The 21,246-nt window shown below is 38.3% G+C and overlaps 1 protein-coding gene and 1 non-coding gene across 2 annotated transcripts in view; one reads left to right on the top strand and one right to left on the bottom strand.

Moving 5' to 3' along the window:
• Positions 1-526: 526 nt before the first annotated feature.
• Positions 527-21,246, top strand: part of CABCOCO1 (ciliary associated calcium binding coiled-coil 1) — a 109,633-nt gene continuing 88,913 nt past the window's right edge. The window contains exons 1-3 of the mRNA XM_008145471.3: positions 527-641; positions 9,794-9,897; positions 15,180-15,349. Of these exons, the coding sequence (XP_008143693.1) occupies positions 549-641; positions 9,794-9,897; positions 15,180-15,349 (367 nt within the window). The 5' untranslated portion in view covers positions 527-548. The remainder of the gene's footprint in view (positions 642-9,793; positions 9,898-15,179; positions 15,350-21,246) is intronic.
• On the bottom strand, positions 1,188-1,316 carry LOC114232948 (small nucleolar RNA SNORA65). The gene has a single exon (XR_003619060.1). It is a non-coding gene; the product is annotated as a small nucleolar RNA SNORA65 (small nucleolar RNA).

Here is a 21,246-nt window from a genome sequence, read left to right as displayed (position 1 = left end):
CAATCTTGATTCATTTGCTATACCTCCACCCATTTCCCATGCTCCTCCCCTTATTATTTTGAAGTAAATCCAAACATTACATCATTTCAATGACATCAATAAATCTTTCAGTCTGTGTCTCTGAAAGGTAAGGACACTATTTTCTTTCTAACCATGACAATATCATCATCGCATCTTAAAATTGTAATCGTTCCTTAATATCAAATGTCAATCAATGGTAAAGTCCCAATAATGTATCTCACTTAAATATTTATTGAGAACTTAATGCATGGGCACAAGCAACTTCCACACATTAGCTCATCTAAATTGCCGCCCCTGCCCCCACTGTCACTGGAAGGAAGGAGTCTGTCTCTGCTCCAAAGATTCCAAGGGCCTTCCCAGCATTGCCCCCACCCCACGGGCCGGAGACCTCGGCTCCCACCGCCAGGTCCCACCCCTCCCCGGTGCGGCCCAGGCCCCGACCGGAAGCCGCTTGAGCCTGGGATTCACTCCCCGGCCCCGCCCCCGGTTGCCTAGGCGACGAGGGGCCGCTCCGCCGAGGCGAGATCATGGCGACTTCTTTGGGGTCAACTGTCGGGGGGACGACCCCCGCGGCCTTGACCGCGGCATTTACCCCGGCGGGAACCTCGCCGGAGTCGGAGGTACGTCGCCCCTTCCCGATACCCGCGACCCGCTACCGCCCGCCCCACAGGTCCGCGGGACCCTCGGCCCAGGCCAGTCCCGGGCTAGAGTCCCGCGCCCGGGTTGGGTGCGGGGCGGGCCTGGGGGGCGGGGGGGCCCGAGGCGTGGGGCTGCGCGGGGCCCAGGGGGCGGGGCGAGGGCCCCGGAGGCACCGCCCCGCGCTCCCTGCGTCCCTCCTGCGGGTCCAACCCGCCCGGCTCGCTGCCCTTTCTGCCCTCGAGGGGGAAGGGTGGCGAGTCCTCCGCGGGACGCTTTGGTTTTGGGCCCAGAGAATCTCAACTACGCGCCACCCCCCCGGATTCTCTGCTCCCATGAAGGGATTTTGGCATTTTAGGTAGGCCATCAGTCCCTCTACTAATTGTTTGTTAACGGTCACCGTTCCGATGGTTGGAAAGGTGTCAGGGAATAACTCTTCATTAATACTGGACTGATGAATGTTCGAAGGCTGGGGCTTGGTTTTTCCCTTATTCTTTTTTTTTTTTTCTCCTTTTTTTTCCCCTTTTTCTCGTTGTTCCCATGCTTTCGGCACAGAGTCCTCCACATGAAGAAGAACCCTGTTTCCTAAGCTGGGGTTCAGTTTCAGCTCACCACTGGAATGCACCAGCCAACAGGAAGTGGTCAGGTGCAGTGGCGGGTGGCCAATCCCTTATTCTTTTACCGATTCTCTAAATACATACAGGACAGGAGGTAGGACTAAGGAGGCGTCCCCGGAAAAGCGACCTTCTGGCTGTGGCTGAGTTGCTCCTCATCCACTTGTCCCCTGGGAAGTTCGTTCGCCTGCTCGGGCCCCAGTGGTTTGCTGTGTGCAATCAACACGTACCTTTAGGCCCCGCCCAACATCACCTGTCAATCATAAATGGGCTTTAGGTAACTTTAATTTCTCAGAAGCTTGGCATCCTGAGATATTTATCAAGAACATAGCTGCTATGCCAGATATTCCTAAGAAAATGTTTGTCTTCACACACACTGAGCCGGCCATGTTGTTCCGATGAAGTGTTTTTCAGTTTCTGAAGGCCCCCAAAGGGAAATAATGTTATAATTAACACTGAATGCTCAACTCCCTCATTAGCCTAAACAATGTTCTCTGCGCAGAAGTATTAGCTGCAATATTATAAATAAACACAGAGCCAATAATTCAGTTCCTTGCTCAGAGATATACAAAGTTGTTCCCAATCCAGATTCTTCCCATTACTGTCTGCAGACTGCTAAGGCATGCTGTCTCTCCTGTGAGCCTTTTGAAATTAGCATTCTTTAAAAACACATCTTAATGTGATAAACTGCCAGTTACTCCCTTGTGATCTCTAATGTAATACAATTTCAAAAGTGGCATAGGAAATTTCCCAATAAATTTTTGTTAAATATATACAAAAACATACTTATGACAATGCATAATTTTCAGTGTACACTTACATATACTTATCCATGTAGATAATGTCCTTTCTAAGAAGACTGACAATTTGAGGTCTTAATGTATCTGTACTTAAGAAAAAGAAAGAAATACCCCACCATGGTTTTTAAAGATGCAAATAAATGCCATGGTCGAGGGGGGAAAAATCACTTTTTATAATGGATGATGAGGCAGATGAATGAGCTCGTTAGAGGCCTTAGATGGGTATCTATCATGTTAGCACTGTCTAATGAAAGCAGAGTTCCTGTAGTCCACAGAGGAGAGAGTTGATCCATAGAGCTGTGTCATTCATTAGAATGACAAGTTCTGCCAGCCACCCATTTGTGCTGACTGGAGGGTTCAGGGGTTAGATGGAAAAGATGGCAAAACCTCTCTCTCTCTCTCTCTTGGAGTCTTCCCAAGGCCACAGCTTTTCAGTTAGATACTGAAAGATTCTTCTCAGATCAGATTCTTTCCAGAGTTGATCCCTTGAGACTTGGTCCCTTATGGTGTCACTTCTAATGTATTCGGTATCCAAATTGACTTAGCCAGTAGACCATGTAGTCATTTCAGACAAGCAGTAGTGAAATATTTCTTTTCTTGCTAAGTCTGTTGGAACTACAACATAAGCTTCCAGGAGTCTCAGATTTCCCATTTGTTATTTGTTGCCAATACCTAGAATAAAAACAAACAATTACTGCAATCACACAGTAAGCACTCAATAAAATATAGCTAGTTAAAATCATAGATGGACTGACATATGCCAGGAAAGATAGTAGTTATCATAGACTAAAATCTACTCTATGAGGTACTGTGAACAAGCAGACCTGAAATGCAGATCCAGGAAAATATTTTTCCTATGACATTGCATAAACTCTTCTTGTCAACTCTTTGAATTTAACATTCCAGGTTCTTTAATAACATTGGAGTAAATGACTCCCTGCAAAAGGTAAGACCAAACTTTTAGCAGATATCTGTATCAATGCACAAGAACAGAAAAATATCAAAAATCTGAAAATAAATATTTGCTGTAGACAAATATATATGTGTAAGAGAAAGGAGTTTATAAGTGAATTTGTAATGGAATTTAAAAATGAAAACTAGGAATTCAGTAATCAGTCTTTTATTATTAGTTTACTCATAAACTGACTTTCTTAATATTTTTGAAACACTTTTTAGGAAATATAATTATTTAAGTAGTATACTTAAAAGGACTATACTTCAACTCACATTAGAGACCTAAAAGAAAATGTGAATGTTTATTTCCCACCCAATTGCTTCTTTTGAATAATGTCCCTTAGCGTCACCATATCCCCTGATGGATGACACTTACTCACTGCTTTCTGGGCTTTATCAGCTCAGAAGGACACTTACATAATCTTGAGTGGAAAGATGAACGTCATTTGTCTTAGAGATCCTCATCATGTCCTAGAGGAGGCCACTGACGATTCTCTCTACATTAGGTGGTTTCTACAGAACTTGGAAACCAGCCCCCACTCTATTGACAGGTTAGAGAGAAAACACTTTGGGCTTAACATGAACAGCAAAATGATGAGGTTTCTGCTATTACAATATTACTCAAGAGTTACTTATTAAAGCCATTCACAGCACAGAGAGTAGGTCAACCTATGCAGGACCAAGGGGAGGTCTCCAAAATATTCCTTAAAATATCATTGAGAAAATGCTACTAATGTACCTCAAAATGTCATTATACGATACTATTTATCAGACACTGAGAACCTCTGGGAATAGTGGCTGTGGGTATGGAAATATTGATAAACATTGGGGCATTTCTTTGGGTTTCCTGTCTTATTTTAAAAGTCCTACTTCTTCTCTCCCCTCCAGCCTCCCTTTCAGGTTGCACAAATAATCTTCAATCTTTTTCTAGTATTTAAAGTGTTAATATACTAAAGCTAGGTTTTTAACACAGCTAAAATTAATGTTTGATAAATATATTTTATTTATTTGAAATGAGGATCTAATTTTGTTTTCTTCTAGACGTGAACCATCAATTAAATTAGCTTCCTTAACTAAATTAACTATCCTCTCTGTTCTTAGAGAATGGACTGACTGGCTATCACATTATAACATTACTAGAGGCCTGGTGCACGAATTTGTGCAGCAGTGGGGTCCCTTGGCCTGACGGGATCAGGCCAAAACTGACTTTCCAACATTTCCTGAGGGGTCCCAGGTTGTGAGAGGGCACGATCGGGGCCGGGGAGGGACTCGGGAGGTTGGCAGCCAGGGAGGGACCACGGGAGGGCCCCAGGCATGTCCGGCCTGTCTTGCTCAGTCCGGATTGGCAGGACCCCAGCAGCAAGCTAACCTACTGGTCAGAGCATCTGCCCCCTGGTGGTCAGTGCACATGATAGCGAGTGGTTGAGCGACCTTAGCATATCATTAGCATATTATGCTTTGATTGGTTGAATGGATGACTGGATAATTAGCATATTAGGCTTTTATTATATAGGATCAATATACCTGAATGGACACAGGAATAGACAAAGAATAGACAAAGTAGTCATAGAATAGAGAATTTATATATATATATATATATATATAATATAAAACAGGTATTGCAGGAATTCGGTGACAAAACTCTCAGTAAAGTATGAGTAGAAAAAGAATAGCTAAACAAGAAAAAATTATTTGCCAAACATCATCATATTGAATGATGAAATACTTAAAGCCATTTGTATAAAAGCCAGGAACTAAAAAGAGATTCTGGCTAGTAACATTATTGGAATCCAACATACTATAGAACTTCTAATTAATAAAATAAGAAAACTAAATATGTGACTTAAGTATTAGAAATGAGGAAATATAAAAAACTTTATTTGAAGATTACATGGTTGCATACCTAAGAAACATGACATTGTATTAACATGGTTTGAACTAATACGAAATTTAATAAGGTGGTTACATATAATATAAATATACAAGGCCAATTGCTATTTTCTATGTTAGAAATTAATTAGAAATGGAAATGGTAAGATCTTGGTTTTGAATATAATAAGAAAGGCATAGGACCTAAAGAAATTATAAACTATCAAAAGTTTAATAACAAGAGTTGATAAAAAGAAGACTTATTGGAAACCTTCAAATTTAAAAAAATTAAATTCTTCCCACATTATAAATGTGATTCAGTGGATCTAAAGATTTAGTTCCTATATACAACTATACACATACAAAGTTATGATAGAGTTATTCATGATGATCCATGCTTTCATTTCTGAACTTATCCTAATTTGGTCACAATGATAGCTTATTGTTCTTTTAGAACATTTCTGGATTCAATTTTCTAAGACAGTGTTTTAACTAGAATTTTTGCATCTGAATTTATTAATGATTTCAGTTTATAATTTTCTTTTTGTGCTAGTTCAGCTTTGTGTGTGTAGATTATGATGGCTTCTTTAAAATGAGTTATCTACAGTCTATTACACTTAACAGAATTTGTGTTCTTGTTTATTACGTAGCACTTCAAGTGTAAAACTATTGGGCTTGGTGACTTTTTAAGAAGTAGACTTTCAGTTTAGTTTATGTTTGGTCAATTCTCCCTTACCCCTAGTCAAGTTAGATAACTTATGTAATCCTACAAAATCACCCATTTCCTTGTAATTTTAAAATGTATTTCCACTTACATGGCATATTTTTTCTTTATTTTTAATCACATTTGCCAGAGATTTGCCTGTTTTATTATTTTAAAAAACTAGCTATTGCTTTAACATATCATTTTTTTCAATTATTTTTTCCTTCTTTTTCTTAAATTGGCTCTTTAGCATGGTCAGGACTATAGTGAGTTGAGTGATACACTCTCCTTGGGCACAAAATTTAAGGGATGCCAAAAAAATTCAGTAGTCAAGATAAATTCTATTTTAATGCAGTATTTTAAAAAATCAAAGTTAATGCAGAAAAATCCCTAATGGTCAAAGTTTTTAAATAAAGACAGCATTAGTATTACTGATTTCGCCCCACTTTTGCCTCAGGCTCCAACATGGTTCAACACAGTGCTGCTCCTTAGTTCATTTATTTTCAGGCTTGAAGAAAGTCTTTTAAAATGTGGAAATTGTAGACCATTGTATGACTGTGATACTCCTCCGTAGTCATCTTTGGTGAAATGTATTTTTCTTTTAATGAACATTCCTTAAGATTCTTTTAAGACACTACCAGTGATGGATACAAATATACCCCCAGAAACCTTAAATTCTAGAAGGAAGACATGTGTACAAGGTTTAGGTGACATAAGAGAAAAAATTCAGAGAAAACATTATCTGGCAAATAATATCAGCTTTTCATTTTATTGCTTCTGGAATAACTGCTAAAATCCACCAGGTGGTGGAATAAAATGAGCTACAGTGCAGTTTAGCTTACAGATTTCCTAGTCAGAGATGTCATTTTACAGAGAAAGCCACAATTACATACCCACATTTCTATTAGCCTATTCATGAATTTTCCATTATACGTTTGATTTGTACAAATTAGAATGTATGTGTTAAAAGATTAAAGATTTTTAACCACCTTGTATCCTTTCTAATGCAAGGCAGTGTATAAAAAAACAAACAAAAAAAGAGCTCTAGTTTAAAATAGGTCCAGGAATTCAATTTAAACAAAGAAAATAAGAAACCAGAGGCAAACCCTCCTACAAGATGATTATCTTAAGCTATCAAGTTTTAGTAAAAATTGAGGCACTGATCTTAGGCATCTTAGCTAGAACTATTACTATACAAAAGGTTGAATATTGTATTCTTTTTCATATAGTTCTTGTGTGACATATTTTTTTCCTATCCAGAAAATTTTAAATCTAATAAAATTGATCTAAATATCTGTATAATGAACCTTTCATGTATATATTTATTCATTATTAATAATGATAGCAGTCTTATATATATTAAAACATATCAAAATGATGTTTTAACATGAGTTCAAATTTAGGTTGAAATGACTTGCTGTAAGTCACAAAATTAATCATTTGTCAAACCTCATGAGATTTCCAAATCTAAGTCCTGCTTTTCATTAAGCTGCATCATCCAACAGTGTCATCAAATGATGGAGATGAATTCAGGCAGCCTATTAACAACCTATGTTGACATAAGTGGGATCTTCAGAATTCTCAAAAGAAGTAAAAGATTGAATGACTGTCCCTGAGGAATTCATAATCTAATGGGCTTGACAGTACAGGAATACTGCTACTAATAAAAAATATGTAACGAACAAACATTTAAACAAATATACCGCCATATATTGTGGACTAAATACTATCCTATCTAAAAACTGAGTGCGTTTAATTCAATTTCCAAGTATCTAAGTGCCTACTAGGTGCAAGCTATTATATATTAGGTACTAAGGTATTTTGGCTTAATTGGGATTATAATCTAATAGAATGATCTAGTTTAGGTTAATTTGCTAACCCTAGATTACCAAAAAGATAGCTAATGAAGTAGCATATTTTAATTCTAAGTTAGATATTTAAAAACAAAAATTTAACTACCTAATTTAAATACAATCATTAAGCTGATTACCATTCCTTGTAAGTGCTAGCTTTGGAACCTTTCTGTTCTGGTAAAAGAATAAGGAAAAATTGTGATATGATGTTCTTTACTATAGCAAAGCATTTCTTTGCTTTTCTTATTTATTGGAGCTAATTCATATGGAAGGATATATCACTATTTGTTGAATGGAAAACACTTGCCCCCTCTCTTCCCTAAACCTCACAGTCCTTGATTTTTTATGGAGCTGTTGCTGTTACTGTGTCTGACTCCTCTTTCACCCCCATTCACAGCTCTTCTCCTCCTGCTCTCTTTTGGGCAGTCCCATCTATTCTCACACTTGCGGGACTCCTAAACGAGGATCTTCAAACTTGACCTTTCTCACTCCAGCATTTCTAATTAACCTCTACACATTTCTTCCTTGATAGGTGTATTGCATCTTAAACTCAACCACTGAAACCAAACTCATTATCTTGCCTTTTTAAAACTAGCATCATCTTCAAAAACTCCTATTTCTATTCTGTATAACGAGAGTACCATGTATGGAATTTGCAGACTACTCCAAACAAAAGAACTTGGCTGAGGGTTGAGCAGGAGCTGAAACTATACTGTCCTCACAAGTGCTGCACTTGGGCCAAGGGTTAAGACTCTTAGCACTTGCTGCCCCTAGAGCGGATGCCTTTGTCCAGGTCACACAGAGGGGCATATATGCTATTGGAGGCCCTTGTTCTTCCAGTCGCCTATTTCAGAAACTCAGAACCTCCATTCCTTCTTCCCTCTTTTAGTCCCCCATATACTACTATAATATGTTGCATTCACCTCTTTCTTTTAAAATGCATTGCATGGAGCCTAGTACAGCCTAAGGCCTCATTCCTGAACTGTTTTAACCCTTTCATTTAGCTCCTCCTCTGTGCCCTTACTCTGCCCCTGCTAAAGATTACCCTTCCTTCAAGCACAGTTTTATTGTGCTTTTCACTGCTCAAAACTTCATGGATGCCTTATCAGCAAGAACAAACTCTTCAGCCTCTCATTCTTTAACCAGCTAGGGTTTAAATTTTTATGGTTCTTCGCACAGTATTTTGTATCTTGTAATCATTCAATAAATATTTACTGAATTATTAAATTTAAGATCTCCCACAATAGGTTCCCATTGGCAACTTCCCACTTAGTCCAACTAGTCCCCCACTTGTAACCTAGGTACCATTATGAATTACTTGATATTTACAGAACTGGTACCCAACATCAATGTCTTTACCACATTGGCATTGCCGCTCATTCACCTGGGGCATGCCAAGTCTCACAAAGTCCACTCCTGGACCTTTTGTCTGTAGACTTCCCTTGTCCTATTCCTATTCTTGTTCCTTCTTTTGGACTGAATGCCACATTTTTATGGCTCACCATTTTATTTTCTTGTTTTATAGTCACCCTTAATTTGTGCCTCCCACTAGATGTTAAGATTCTTGAGGATAGCAAGTCTTTCTTACTTGCCATTGCCTCCTCTTGAGCCCCAAGTCCAATGAGGAATATGTAGATGAACCGCGTCCAGCATGGCCAGGGGTGAACCTGAGGAGGGGCGGTGAAGGATTAAAAATTGACAAGAGAATACAGTTGGGACCAGGTGGATCTCTGTGCCTGGACCAGGAAACAGTGACACAGCCTGTAATCTGAAGCTTTATTTTATAGTCAGATCACACAAAGCAAAACAAGGGCAAGATATTTACAATGTTCTTGTGAATTTCAAATCTGCTTCTTTCCTGTTGTTGCCATTCTCTGAACTCTGTCAAGCTTTGTTTATGCAGCACTTGCTGCACCCCCTGCAGCCCACATCCCTATAGCTACCTAGGACTGCAGGGTTGGACTATAGGGTCAAGCTTACAACCATAGCCTTTTGGCTATAATTGTGCTGGGAGGGCTTTGACCTCCAAGGTGGGACATGTATGTGGCTTTGCCACAAGTCAGTCTGAGGCTTGAACCTGTCCAAACATTGTAGCCGCTCTCCATATGTAGATATTAAAAAATATTTGTTATTGAAAACCATTACCCAGTTTTAAGTATGCACAAAAGATAGACTAGCCATTCAATTTTTTACTTAAAAACAGAAAAGGATTATTTAGGAGAGTGTTGTTCTAAAAAAATTTTTCCTGGTCTCACAGTAAGAACCAATTTTGATATCCTTGGGATTAATATGTAAAAGATATGATTGAGATAACTCATTCCACTTTTTTTTTTTTTTTTGTAGAGAGATGCTGAATTTCAGGAACATGACAAGTTTCTGTCTCCAGATTTTCTCTCAGTTGCCCAAATCACCGAAATGCTAGCAGAGGACATAGATGGAGTTCAACAGTAAGCACTTCAATATTACAACCAAATGTAGAACAGTTCTAACTCTGCATCTATAAATGACCATAATATTCTACTACACATTTTAAACTTTTTTTTTACTAAATGTTATATACACATGTATTATATATATATAGATATATATTCAGACTCTGGAACACAAAAAATCTTAACCAACTAACTTTGCACCACTCAGTAGTCTTCTTTATGGGAGAAATGCATTTCAAACCAACTTGTTAATATTAACTGAGAGTAGGGATTTATTGTTAAAAGCAGCCTTTAACATATGCTATCTTCTACTTCTTTTTCTCTTTCATCCATAAAACCATCAATATTCACAAGAGCTTTTAGGTCTTCTGTGTCATCTTGAAAAGAATAAGTTGTAATTTTCTGTAATGTTAATAATATATTTTATTTGGAAATTCTCAATATTAGCCATCCACCTCTGATTTTTATTGGATATGAAGCTATATTGAGTACTCTGATTTCATACATTTGCTTAAAAATGTGAATATAACTGAATTTATATGCAATAATGCTAATATGTGTACATATTATATTTAAGACCGTTGATTTCTATAGTAGAGCATTTACTTTGAATTCTAGTCAGATATATTCAACACACAAATACCTAAATGGTGTTTTTAGTAATCACTGATTTTAAAAATCATCAGCTCTAATAATGGAATCCCAATTGGCTGTAATGCGTGGAGAGTGGGGACAATGTGCTGTTCTGGACCGTAATGTCCCTATGTAAGATTTCTGCAGGCCAGTCATCCACATTTTAGCAGGGAATTGTGGACTGTAATGGGCAAATAGAAAATGACTCTGTCAGGGGTTATCATTTGCAAATCTCACAAATATTATGGAATAGAGGTGATTTACTACTGAGAAGGAATATGACAGATGTACTGGCTGGGAGAGAAATCTGAGAAGGGAAAGCATATTAAGAGCAGGGGAATACCAGTGACAGGCCTTTTCCCAAGATGCTGTTCACCTCCAGCACCTGCAAATCCTGCTGGAAATGCGGGTGATGTGTGATTCGACCATACTACTGACTCTCTGCATCTTTATAAGTATATATATATATATGAAGCCAGGAACTGGAACGACCGGTTACTATAACGCCCACTGCGGCCAGCGAGCTGGCCAGATTGGGAGTGGGGCCGGCCAGCCAACCTCCCAGGGCCCCTCCCCCCAGTCATCCCTGCTCCTGATCGCCCCCCCCACCAATCGGGGGTGGGGCCGGCTGACCAACTACCCATGGCCCCTCCCCCCAGCTGCTGGCCCCTGATGGGCCCCCCACCGCATTCGGGGGCAGGGCCGGCCAGCCTACCACCCACAGCCCCTCCCCACGGCCAGCCCCACTCCCGATGAGCCCCCACCACCCCAATCAGCCCTCGGCCCCTCCCCCCAGCCAGCTCTGCCCTCGATCTGCCCCCCAACCTCAATCTGGGGTGGGACTGGCTGGCCGACCTCTCATTGCCCTTCCCCCAGTGCTGATGCCTGATCGGCCCCCCTCCCCAATCGGGGGCGGAGCCCGCCGGCCAATCACCTGCAGCCCCTCACCCCAGCTGGCCCAGCCTGATCAGGCCCTGATCTGGCTAGGCTGGCTGGCCAACCTTCTGCCATCTCCTCCTCCCGACAGGCCCAGCCCCAGTCTGCCCCGATTGGGGCTGGGCTGGCCGGACCCCACCTGTGCACGAATTTGTGCACTGGGCCTCTAGTTAGTCAATAAAAATCTTTACTGATTTTAAAACAAGTATTTCATGGTGATTTTACCATTTTTATATAAATGAATGCTCATTGGGAATTCTGACTTTTAGTGTCAGAATTGATTAGTAAAATTCATTCATTTCATCAGCATCACTGATTATGCTTTTAAGTAAAATATTATTTTCTCTTATTAAGTAATCCCAAATGTTGTTGGTCATTGAAATGTAAAAGTTAGGTATTTAATACTAGGCAAAATAAAGTGATGCAAATGACATATTTAATATCGTTTACAAAGTATTTTTTAAAATATTAAATAAAAGTTGTTATCTTCAATGCAATTAATATTAAGTAAAGGGTATTGCAGACAAATGCTTTCAAGACTTATTACTGCATCTTAAGTTGTACTGTGTATCATACCATCTGTGACAATCTTTATTTTTCAATTATTGGTTCTTTTGTTGTTTAAGATCTAAATTCTGAAAGTATTTTAATCTTTAAGAGGAGAGATCTAGGACAAAGGAAATGATACAGATGTTGATACAGAAGTTAGCCCTATAGAAACAAGCAGATTTAACATAGGTGGACCTTTTAAACTGTCTCATTAATAGAAATCACCTGAAATAATCTCAAATTTTAAGACATCACTTTTGAATAAATGACACCAATGTTATGTAAGGAGTCATGGCTCTGCAAAGTATTTTTTTGTGTGTTTTTTTAAATGATTTTTGTAATAGTAATCTGGAAATATTTACAATCAATCATTCATTTTTCAGTTAAAATAGCATCATTATAAATGGGGATTAAATACCTTTCAACATAACAGAAATATAATTTAGGTATCCTGTCACTAAGTGACAGAAGTATGCCAAAATCATACAGTCTGCAAAGCAATACACCTATTAAAAATAAATTATAGGAAATTAGCATATTTTCTACCTTTTAAAATTAAAAGTTGTACTCCATAAAAGCAGCCAACCAAGTAAAACATTAAAGGATCATTAAAACATATTTGTGGAAGATACTTCACATAAAGCTAAATGTCTGGGTACATTTCTCATGGCCTCCTAAGTACTATTAATTATATTTTAATGTAACTCTGATTTTATGAGTAGATCTACTCAAATCTTGTTTGAAACAATGATAGGAAAAAAATTTAAAATAACTATTTAAATACAGAAATAACACTAAGAGATTTTTTAATAACCTTTCTATAACGGGGCTTCCATGAGCTGTTCAATTCTTGCCTTAAGGCTTATTTCTGCATATCATCATATTTAAAAAATAAAATGCACTCCAATTTTAAGAGCATGCAAGGATAATGTAATATTTTTACTGAAAAATTCTTGGTGAGATAGTTATACCGCTTATCAGTGTAGCAAAACTTCCTAAGTCACTACTAAGCATCTTTCCCTTTCCCTGCATTTTCTCATACTCCAGATGTGGCCATCTCTCCCCTTTCCCCTATTCATCTCTCCTTATCCCTAGAGGAAAAGCTTACCAATTTGACAGTAGGGTATAGAAACTGCAGTCAAACCACAGTAGTATCTTGCTCCAAATGCTTCCCTGCATAATCTCCTTTGGGGTGAAGTAACTGAACCAAGAATAGAAATGTTAGTCCTGCACTTCACATTGGAGGTTAACATCTAAATGGTACCAGGAGAAGAGGTGCAGGGGATATGGGAAAGAGGCAAAGGTGGAGGATGTCAAAGAAATTTCACCAAGATATTCTTACACAGGTAGTTACCTTCACTTACATACAACCAAACACTGAGTATACATGTAACTATTCAGGCCAAATATTTCCATTTTTAAATGCAAAGCATAGAGATGGCAGATGAAGAGTACACTCAGAAGGAAGATTAACTGCTGGAAACACAAGTGCAGGAGAAAGGACTGGGAGCACATACATACATACACACACATCTGAAGACCTAGACTGAGGTAAAATTATACTCAGTCTCCTAGGGGAAGAGAAAACCTTAAAATGCATTTCCAGAAGCCTTGGGTGCAACAGCACGATCAGGATGTAGAGATGGGAGCAGATGCTTCCCATATTCACAAGAATAGATTGTTTGTGTGATAGTAAAGAAATCATATCCTACTTCTTTCTTCTTTTTCCCTACTAATTAACAAAAATAAAACTAGACTCATTGACATAAACTTATGTCATACAGAAAATAGCTTGTAATATGGCCAGGTCTGAGTGCTAAATAAGGAATATGCATATAAGACATAGCAAGGGGAAAAAATTGAATAGGGTAAAGAACTTGTAGACATAATACTTACATCAGAAAAATATAGCCATGAGCAGATAAAAAATAAAGTAAAATATTTATCATGAATTTTAAAAATGCATGGGAAGCAATCACCACAAGGTAAATCAGAGTACAAAACTAAAGGAAGAGATACAAAATAAAAGGAGACAAAATATGTAAAACAGAGTAGGAAAAAAACAGTGTTGCAGAGATAAAAATTTATAAAGCAGCCCAAGGGAGGATTAACACTCTGAAAACACTGAGAGACATAGAATACAGTAATGAGAAAAGTATATAAAATTAAAAGAAAATTGATTTGAAAAAATTTTAAAGGTTAAATAGAAAATTGTAGCTATAGAAAAAATGAGTAAATACACATAATTGGAATTCATTTTTTAAAAAGAACAAATATTTAACTATCTAATTCCAGAACATTGTGAGGAGGAAAGGAAACTTGATTGTATAATAGAAAAAGATAATGATTTTCAGAGAAAAATGTAGTAGTTAAGTTGCTATACTTCACAGATAGAAGAAGAGAAGGGAAGACTAGGAGAAGGAGGATAATTAGAAATGAATGAGGAGGAAGAGGAAGAAGACCAAATATGGTTTTATATTTTTACTAGAGGCCCAGTGCATGGATTTGTGCACATTGAAAGGAAATTAATTAGAAGGTGGCCTGCGGGGTGGGACTGGGCGAGATGGGCAGGACACACTCTGGAGCCAACCTCCTGCAGTCTCTCCCTGGCCAGCCAGCTGCACCTGGGGCAGCTCCGGGGCTCGAAGGGCATCTGCGGAGTGAGCGGGGTCCCTCCAGCAGGTGGGGTCCCTCAGCCTGGCCTGCGGGGATCAGGCCGAAACCTGCAGTCTGACATCCCCCGAGGGGTCCCAGAATGCGAGAGGGCACTCTGCAAAGTTGCTGTCGCTCAGTAGCTCCTGCGTTGAGCATCTTCCCCCTGGTGATCAGTGCACATCATACCTACCAGCCCATCAGCCACTCACTTAGCCTTTTATATAGAGAGAGATATGCTCTTCCTCTCTCTCCCTTTCCCTCTTCTGCCCCTTGCCCTCTTTCTTTCTCTCTCTCTTCTTGCCCCTCCTTTTCCCTCTTTCCCTTTCCCTCTCTATCTCTCCCTCTCCCTCTCTCTCTCCTCTCTGTTTCTCTTTTGAATGTCATTTTGGACTTAGAATTTAGATATGAATATTTTTAGATTATAGAATTTTCATTCCAAAAATATTTATGTTTTTTAAAACTGAAAAAGGGACTGTTCAATATTTAATCTAATTTTAATACCTGAATTTTTCTTTTTGTTACAGAAAATTTGCCACATTTCTGAATTTCAAAAATCTTAAAACCTGCTTAAAAGAAGCCATTCTACTAGATTATTATGTATCTGGATTTTTGTGGGCTAGAGGCATGGACTTTTCTGTTATGCAGTACTCAAAATTTATGACTTTACTAGATATCTTGCTTCATAATCTTAGAGGTAAGTACTTTCTTCTTTCTTTTAAAGAAAGGAAATTTTCTTTAAATTGTGTTGTCAAGCTAAGTTCCTAATTGTATTATGATTCCTTTAGTGAAAATTATATTTTTCCTTGGTGTAGCAAAACCATAGTCAGATTTTCATTAAGTTGTAAAAGTTCAAATAATATTAAATAATATAAAGGTCTCTTAATAATTAATTTACCAGAGATATATTAATTTCATTTTAAAATCTTTTCAGTGGCATCTATCCAAAAAATATCAAGTAGTTCAGATCTAGTTGGATATTTTTTCATTGTTTGAGCAGTTTTCATCTCATCTTACCTAAAAATATTCCTGGGATATCTCAGGAGGACTAAAAGAGGAGGTACTTTGGTCAATCTCAAACCCCCATTAAATAGACATTACTCATATAGACTTAGATTTTGTGACTGTTTTTCTTGTATAACATTGCAATCAGTTATTACAAGCAGATTGCAAATTTTTCCTTGGAGCAATTTTAAATGTGATAACTTTTGTTTGAGAATAAATAGAATTGCTTCTTGTAGGAGGAAAAGAAGGAAATATACTTTATTTAATGCCAAGTCTGTGGTCTAGGTAGTTTATTTGGTCCTAAGCCTTAACATACATTACTGAACCTAGAGCATCTCCTTCCTACAGGGTGGGTGTGGTAACCACTGTCTCCGAGTTGAGCAGGCAGTCCTGAGAACAAGGTCGTAGAGCTGGGAAATGGCAGAACTGGAATTTGGATCCCAGACTGTAAAACCAAAAGGCCATGAGCACAATAAATGTAAAGGTGTTGGTGTCTCAACTGAAAATGTCAGTTGGGAGGCATCTTCTTCCTTCCTCCCCTTTCTCTCTCGCCCTCCCCCACCGCCCCTCCTTTCTCTTTCTCCTCCTGTCTCCCAGTCCTCTCTTCCTTTCCTTTGTTTCTTTTCTCTTTGGTTGTTTGCCTTTTTTTGTTTGTTTGTTTCTATTTTTTCTTGTTTTCAACTGGGCAGTTAGAGACCTTGCTCCCCCTAAAGAATTGTTACCATCATCCTTGCAAAATTTGTGGATGCCTTGTGGTCACACAAAGCCTAGTCTGTTCTATGCATCAATTTCTAACTATACTGGTACAGGGGAAGTTTTTAGTGAGTTAGCAAGACTATAAAGAATCCCCTCATGCCCTGTGTACTCTTACAGCTTCTAGTCACCCTTTACAAGGAAAGAATTGGTGGTTCTCATATGTGGGGAGAAGAAATTATTATTTTCCTTCTCTGCAAGTGCAATAATTTTATCTTTGCTTTTACTTAAGTTTGTAGTGTCATGTTAAAGATAAATAGCTATACCAATAGCAGATAAAATAATTATACTTGGTAATGAAAATAAATATGATAATAACTGACCGATTTCCAATTATCCTGCACATAGGAAACAGGATATAAAGTGAAAACAAAAACTGAAGTCCTAGATACTTAGTCTTGAGAATCCAGTCTTTCCAGTACTATAATTCAAGAGACATAATTTGTAATTAAGAGACATGATAAATAATATAATATTGTTTGAATTTCAAGTGTTAAGCCACAACCTTCCAAAAAGTAATTTTTAGTAAATTATAAAAAAGACAGACTTTGGCTATTTTTTTTTCTTTGTGACACAAATGTTTGTAGAATCTTTGAATACTGCATTTCTTTAAACACGTTCTTTCAACAACATTGCCAAAATTACTTAATAAACAAAAAACTATGTAAATCCTTACTTGCATGGAAAATAGTAAGTAGATGCCAACAATAAGATAAAATGGATATTGAGATTATAAGCCAAAGACTTCAAAACAGCTATTATAAAAATGCGTAAATGAACAAGTGAACATTCTTGAAACAAATGTTAAAATACAAAGAATTATGAAAGTAATTGAAGATATAAAGAAGAAACAAATGGAAATTTTAGGTTCAAAGTATATAATAACCATAATTAAAATCTTTTTGGGTAAAATCAATAGCAGAATGGAGAGGAGACAAAGGAAAAGTCAAGGAATTTGAAGATAGAGTATAGAAATTATCCAGTCTGAACAATACAGAGAAAACATGAACCAAACCTCAGAGACTGTGGGACAACCAAAGTTCTAATTCCATATTATCAGAGTCCTAGAAAGATAGGAGAGAGTACAGTGCTGATCACACATCTGAAGAAATAATGGCTAAAAAGTCTCAAATTTGGCAGAAGATAAAACCTATAAATTCAAAAGGCTGATTGGACCACAAACAAGTTAAACTGAAAGAAAAACATCATCAACTAACTGGATCTAATTGATGTTTACAGAACAATACACCAGAAAACAGTAAATATTTTAGAAGAAAACATTGGGAGAAAATCTTTACAACCTGGGATTATACAAGAAGTTCTTAGAAATTGCCACCAAAACCTAACCCATAAAATAAAATAATTGATAAATTGGATTGCATCAAATTTTAAGACTTGATTTATGAACATCACTATTAAAAGAATTAAAAGACAAGCTACAGACAGGGGAAACACGAAACATGTTTACAAATTATATATCTGACAAAGGACTTGTATTTATAATATATAAAGCATTCTGAAAACTCAACAGTGAGAAAACAAACCCTTTCAAATGCCCTGACAGTGTGACTCAGCAGTTGAGCATAGACCAGGAGCCAAGGGCACATGCCTGGGGTTGCAGGATTGAGCTCTAGTAGGGGACATGCAGGAGGCAGCCAGTTGATGTTTTTCTCTCATCAGTGTTCCTATCTATCAGTTTCCCTTCCTCTCTCTCTAAAATATCAACAAAAACATTAAAAAATAATAAGCAAAGCCATCAAAACCCATAACTTCTGTTTAACCATGAGGAAAACATCAGACAAATCCAAATTGAGGGACATTGTACAAAATATCTGAGCAGTACTTCTCAAACTGATAAGGTTACTAAAAACAAGAAAAGTCTGAGAAACTGTCACTCTAGGGGAGCCCCAGGAGACATGACTAGTAAATATAATGTGATGCCCTGGATGAAATCCGGGAACAGAAACAGGACATTAAGTTAAATTTAAGGAACTCTAATAAACATGAACTTTAGTTGATTATAATGTATAAATTTTAGTTTATTAGTTTTAATAAATATACCATAATGTAAGATCCTAGCTAATAAAGAGAGAATATGCTAATTAACCCTCACACTGTTGCAAAGATGGCAGCACCCACAGCCAATAAGGAGGGAATATGCTAATTGACTGCCCCACCTTCAAAGATGGCAGCACCCACAGCCACAAAAAGGCGGCACCCAGTCCCCTCAGCCCTGCTGGGGCGGCAGGCCCATGGCAAGGCTCTGCACACCTGCCTCCGGAGTCCCACAGTCCCCTCAGCTCCCCAGCCGCCCAGGGCCAACCCAAGGTGCAGGAAAACCTCGGATGGCGGCTACCCAGCCGCCCAGGGCTGGCCCAAGGAGCAGGCAAGACTCAGATGTCAGCTTCCCAGCCACAAGACTCAGATGTCAGCTGCCCAGGGCTGGCCGAGGTGCAGGCAAGCCTCGGATGGTGGCTGCACAGCCACCCAGGGCCGCCTGAGGCTCAGGTAACCAGGGCCAGCCGAGGCTTGCACTGCCGGCAGTGGCAGCAGCAGAGTTGTGATGGAGCGTTGCCTTCCCCTGATCGCCAGGTCGCCTCCCACCCCTGAGGTCTCCCGGACTGTGAGAGGGGGTAGGCCAGGCTGAGGGACCCCCCTTCCAGTGCATGAATTTTCGTGCACTGGGCCTCTAATATTAAAAATAAGAGAAATTGTGCATGAGGTATGCAAGAATTCTCAGTACTATTTTTTAAATTTTTCTATATATATATATACATTTATTCTCAAATAAAATTTGTCTTTAAAAAATGGACAAAGAATTTAATTCAAATTCTTCACAAAGTAAGATAAAAGGATGCAAAATGACATGAAAAAATGTTCAGCATCACTAGCCACTGGGGACATATAAGTTAAAATCACTCTGATACCACTACACACCTATTAGAATGGCTAAAATAAAAAAAATACCAAATTCTGAGAAGGATATGGAGCAACTAGAGCAAGAGTTTTGCCAATGCAAGATGCCACAGCTACTCTGGGATATGGTTGGCAGTTTTCTTATAAAATTAAATGACCCATTAGTCCCACTTCTAGGCATTCTTCTAATGAAATAAAACATGTTCACACAAAAAACCTGTTCGTGAATATTTTGTAGTTGCTCTATTCATAAGTGCCCCAAGCTGAAAACAGTCCAAATGTCTGTCAATAGATGAAGAGGTAAACAATGTACATACAATGAACATAAAATGGAACATTACTTGCCAGTAAAAATGAATGAACCATGATACACGCAAAAGTTTAGATGAATCTCAATAGCATCATACTGATTTAAAGAAGTTAGCCACAAAATATTGTACACTGTATGATTACATTTGTAGGATGTTCTCAAAATGATGATAGCTATAGTGATGGAGAACACATTATTGGTTGCCAGAGACTGGGATGGGAAGAGGCCATGAAAGGCATGGGAGAGTTTTATTTATTTTATTATTTTATTTTTATTGACTCCAGAGAGGAAGGAAGAGGGGGAGAGAGATAGAAACATCAATGACAGAGATAGAGAATCATTGATTGGCTGCCTCCTGCACGCCTCACACCTGGGATTGAGCCCACAACCTGGGCATGTGCCCTGACCAAAAATCAAACCAACCACTGAGCCACTCTGGCTGGGCCATGAGGGAGTTTTTGATGTGATGTAACTGTTCTGTATCCTATTGTGGTGGTGGTGGTTACCTGATCTATCCACGTGTTTAAGTTCATAAGACTGTACAGCAAAAGGAAAAGTCAATTTCACTGTATAAAACTTTTAAAAAATATGTATGTATAAAAATAAAGATAAAAGATTTAATGAAAGCAAATATATATATTCTGTAACAAGAAAGAGAAACTACCTAGGAATAAATTTAAAAACACACTATCACATGATCTCACTTAAATGTGGAATCTAATGAACAAAATAAACTGACAAACAAGACATGTCCTAAGACATGGATACATGGAACGGATTGACAGATCTCACCAGAGGCGAGGGCAGGGATGGGAAGAGGCTAACCACAGAACATATATGCATAGCCCATGAACATAGACGATAGTGTGTGATGAAGGCCTGGGGTAGGGTGAGGGTTTGATGGAGTGGGCAAAGGAGGGGAAAACGGGGCATCTGTAATACTTTCAACAATACACACACACACAAACACACATACACACACATACACGCTTGTGCCCTGGCTGGGTGGCTCGGTTGTAGCATTGCCCTGGGCACCAAAAGCTTGCAGGTGTAATCTTCGGTCAGGGGGCAAACGGGAGGCAACTGATTGATGTTTTTCTCTCACATCAGTGTTTTTCTCTCTCTCTTTCACTCCCTCTCTTTTTCCTTCTCTCTCTCTCTCCTTTCCCCTTTCTCTCTCTCTAAAATCAATAAACATGTCCTCAGGTGAGAATTAAAAAACAACACATGCACATCTTATAGAAAGAAAAATTCTAAGCATTTTTTTAAGATCACAAAGGAAGTTTTCAACATTTGGGAAAAACAAAATTCATTGAAAGATTCAACATCATAAAGATGCTAAATCTCATTAAATTAATTAAAAATATTAATATTCTAGGCCCTCTCTGTGGTCAGAGCTAAGAAATATATGTGTGTATATGTATGCGTATGTGCATACATATACACACATATATACCAACAGTTTTTTTGTTGTTGATGTTTTGTCTATATGATAGGTTACTAGATAAGTTGATTCTAACAAAAACATAGGAAATACACACAAATAGCCAGAAAAACGGTCTTTTAAAAGTATAAGATGTAGCATATATTGCTATTAGAAGTATTAGTAT

This window comes from Eptesicus fuscus, chromosome 17 (assembly GCF_027574615.1).
Source record: "Eptesicus fuscus isolate TK198812 chromosome 17, DD_ASM_mEF_20220401, whole genome shotgun sequence".
Taxonomy (NCBI): Eukaryota; Metazoa; Chordata; class Mammalia; order Chiroptera; family Vespertilionidae; genus Eptesicus; species Eptesicus fuscus.
The sequence above is the reverse complement of the archived record's forward strand: the minus strand, read 5'-3'. Positions and strand labels throughout refer to the sequence as shown.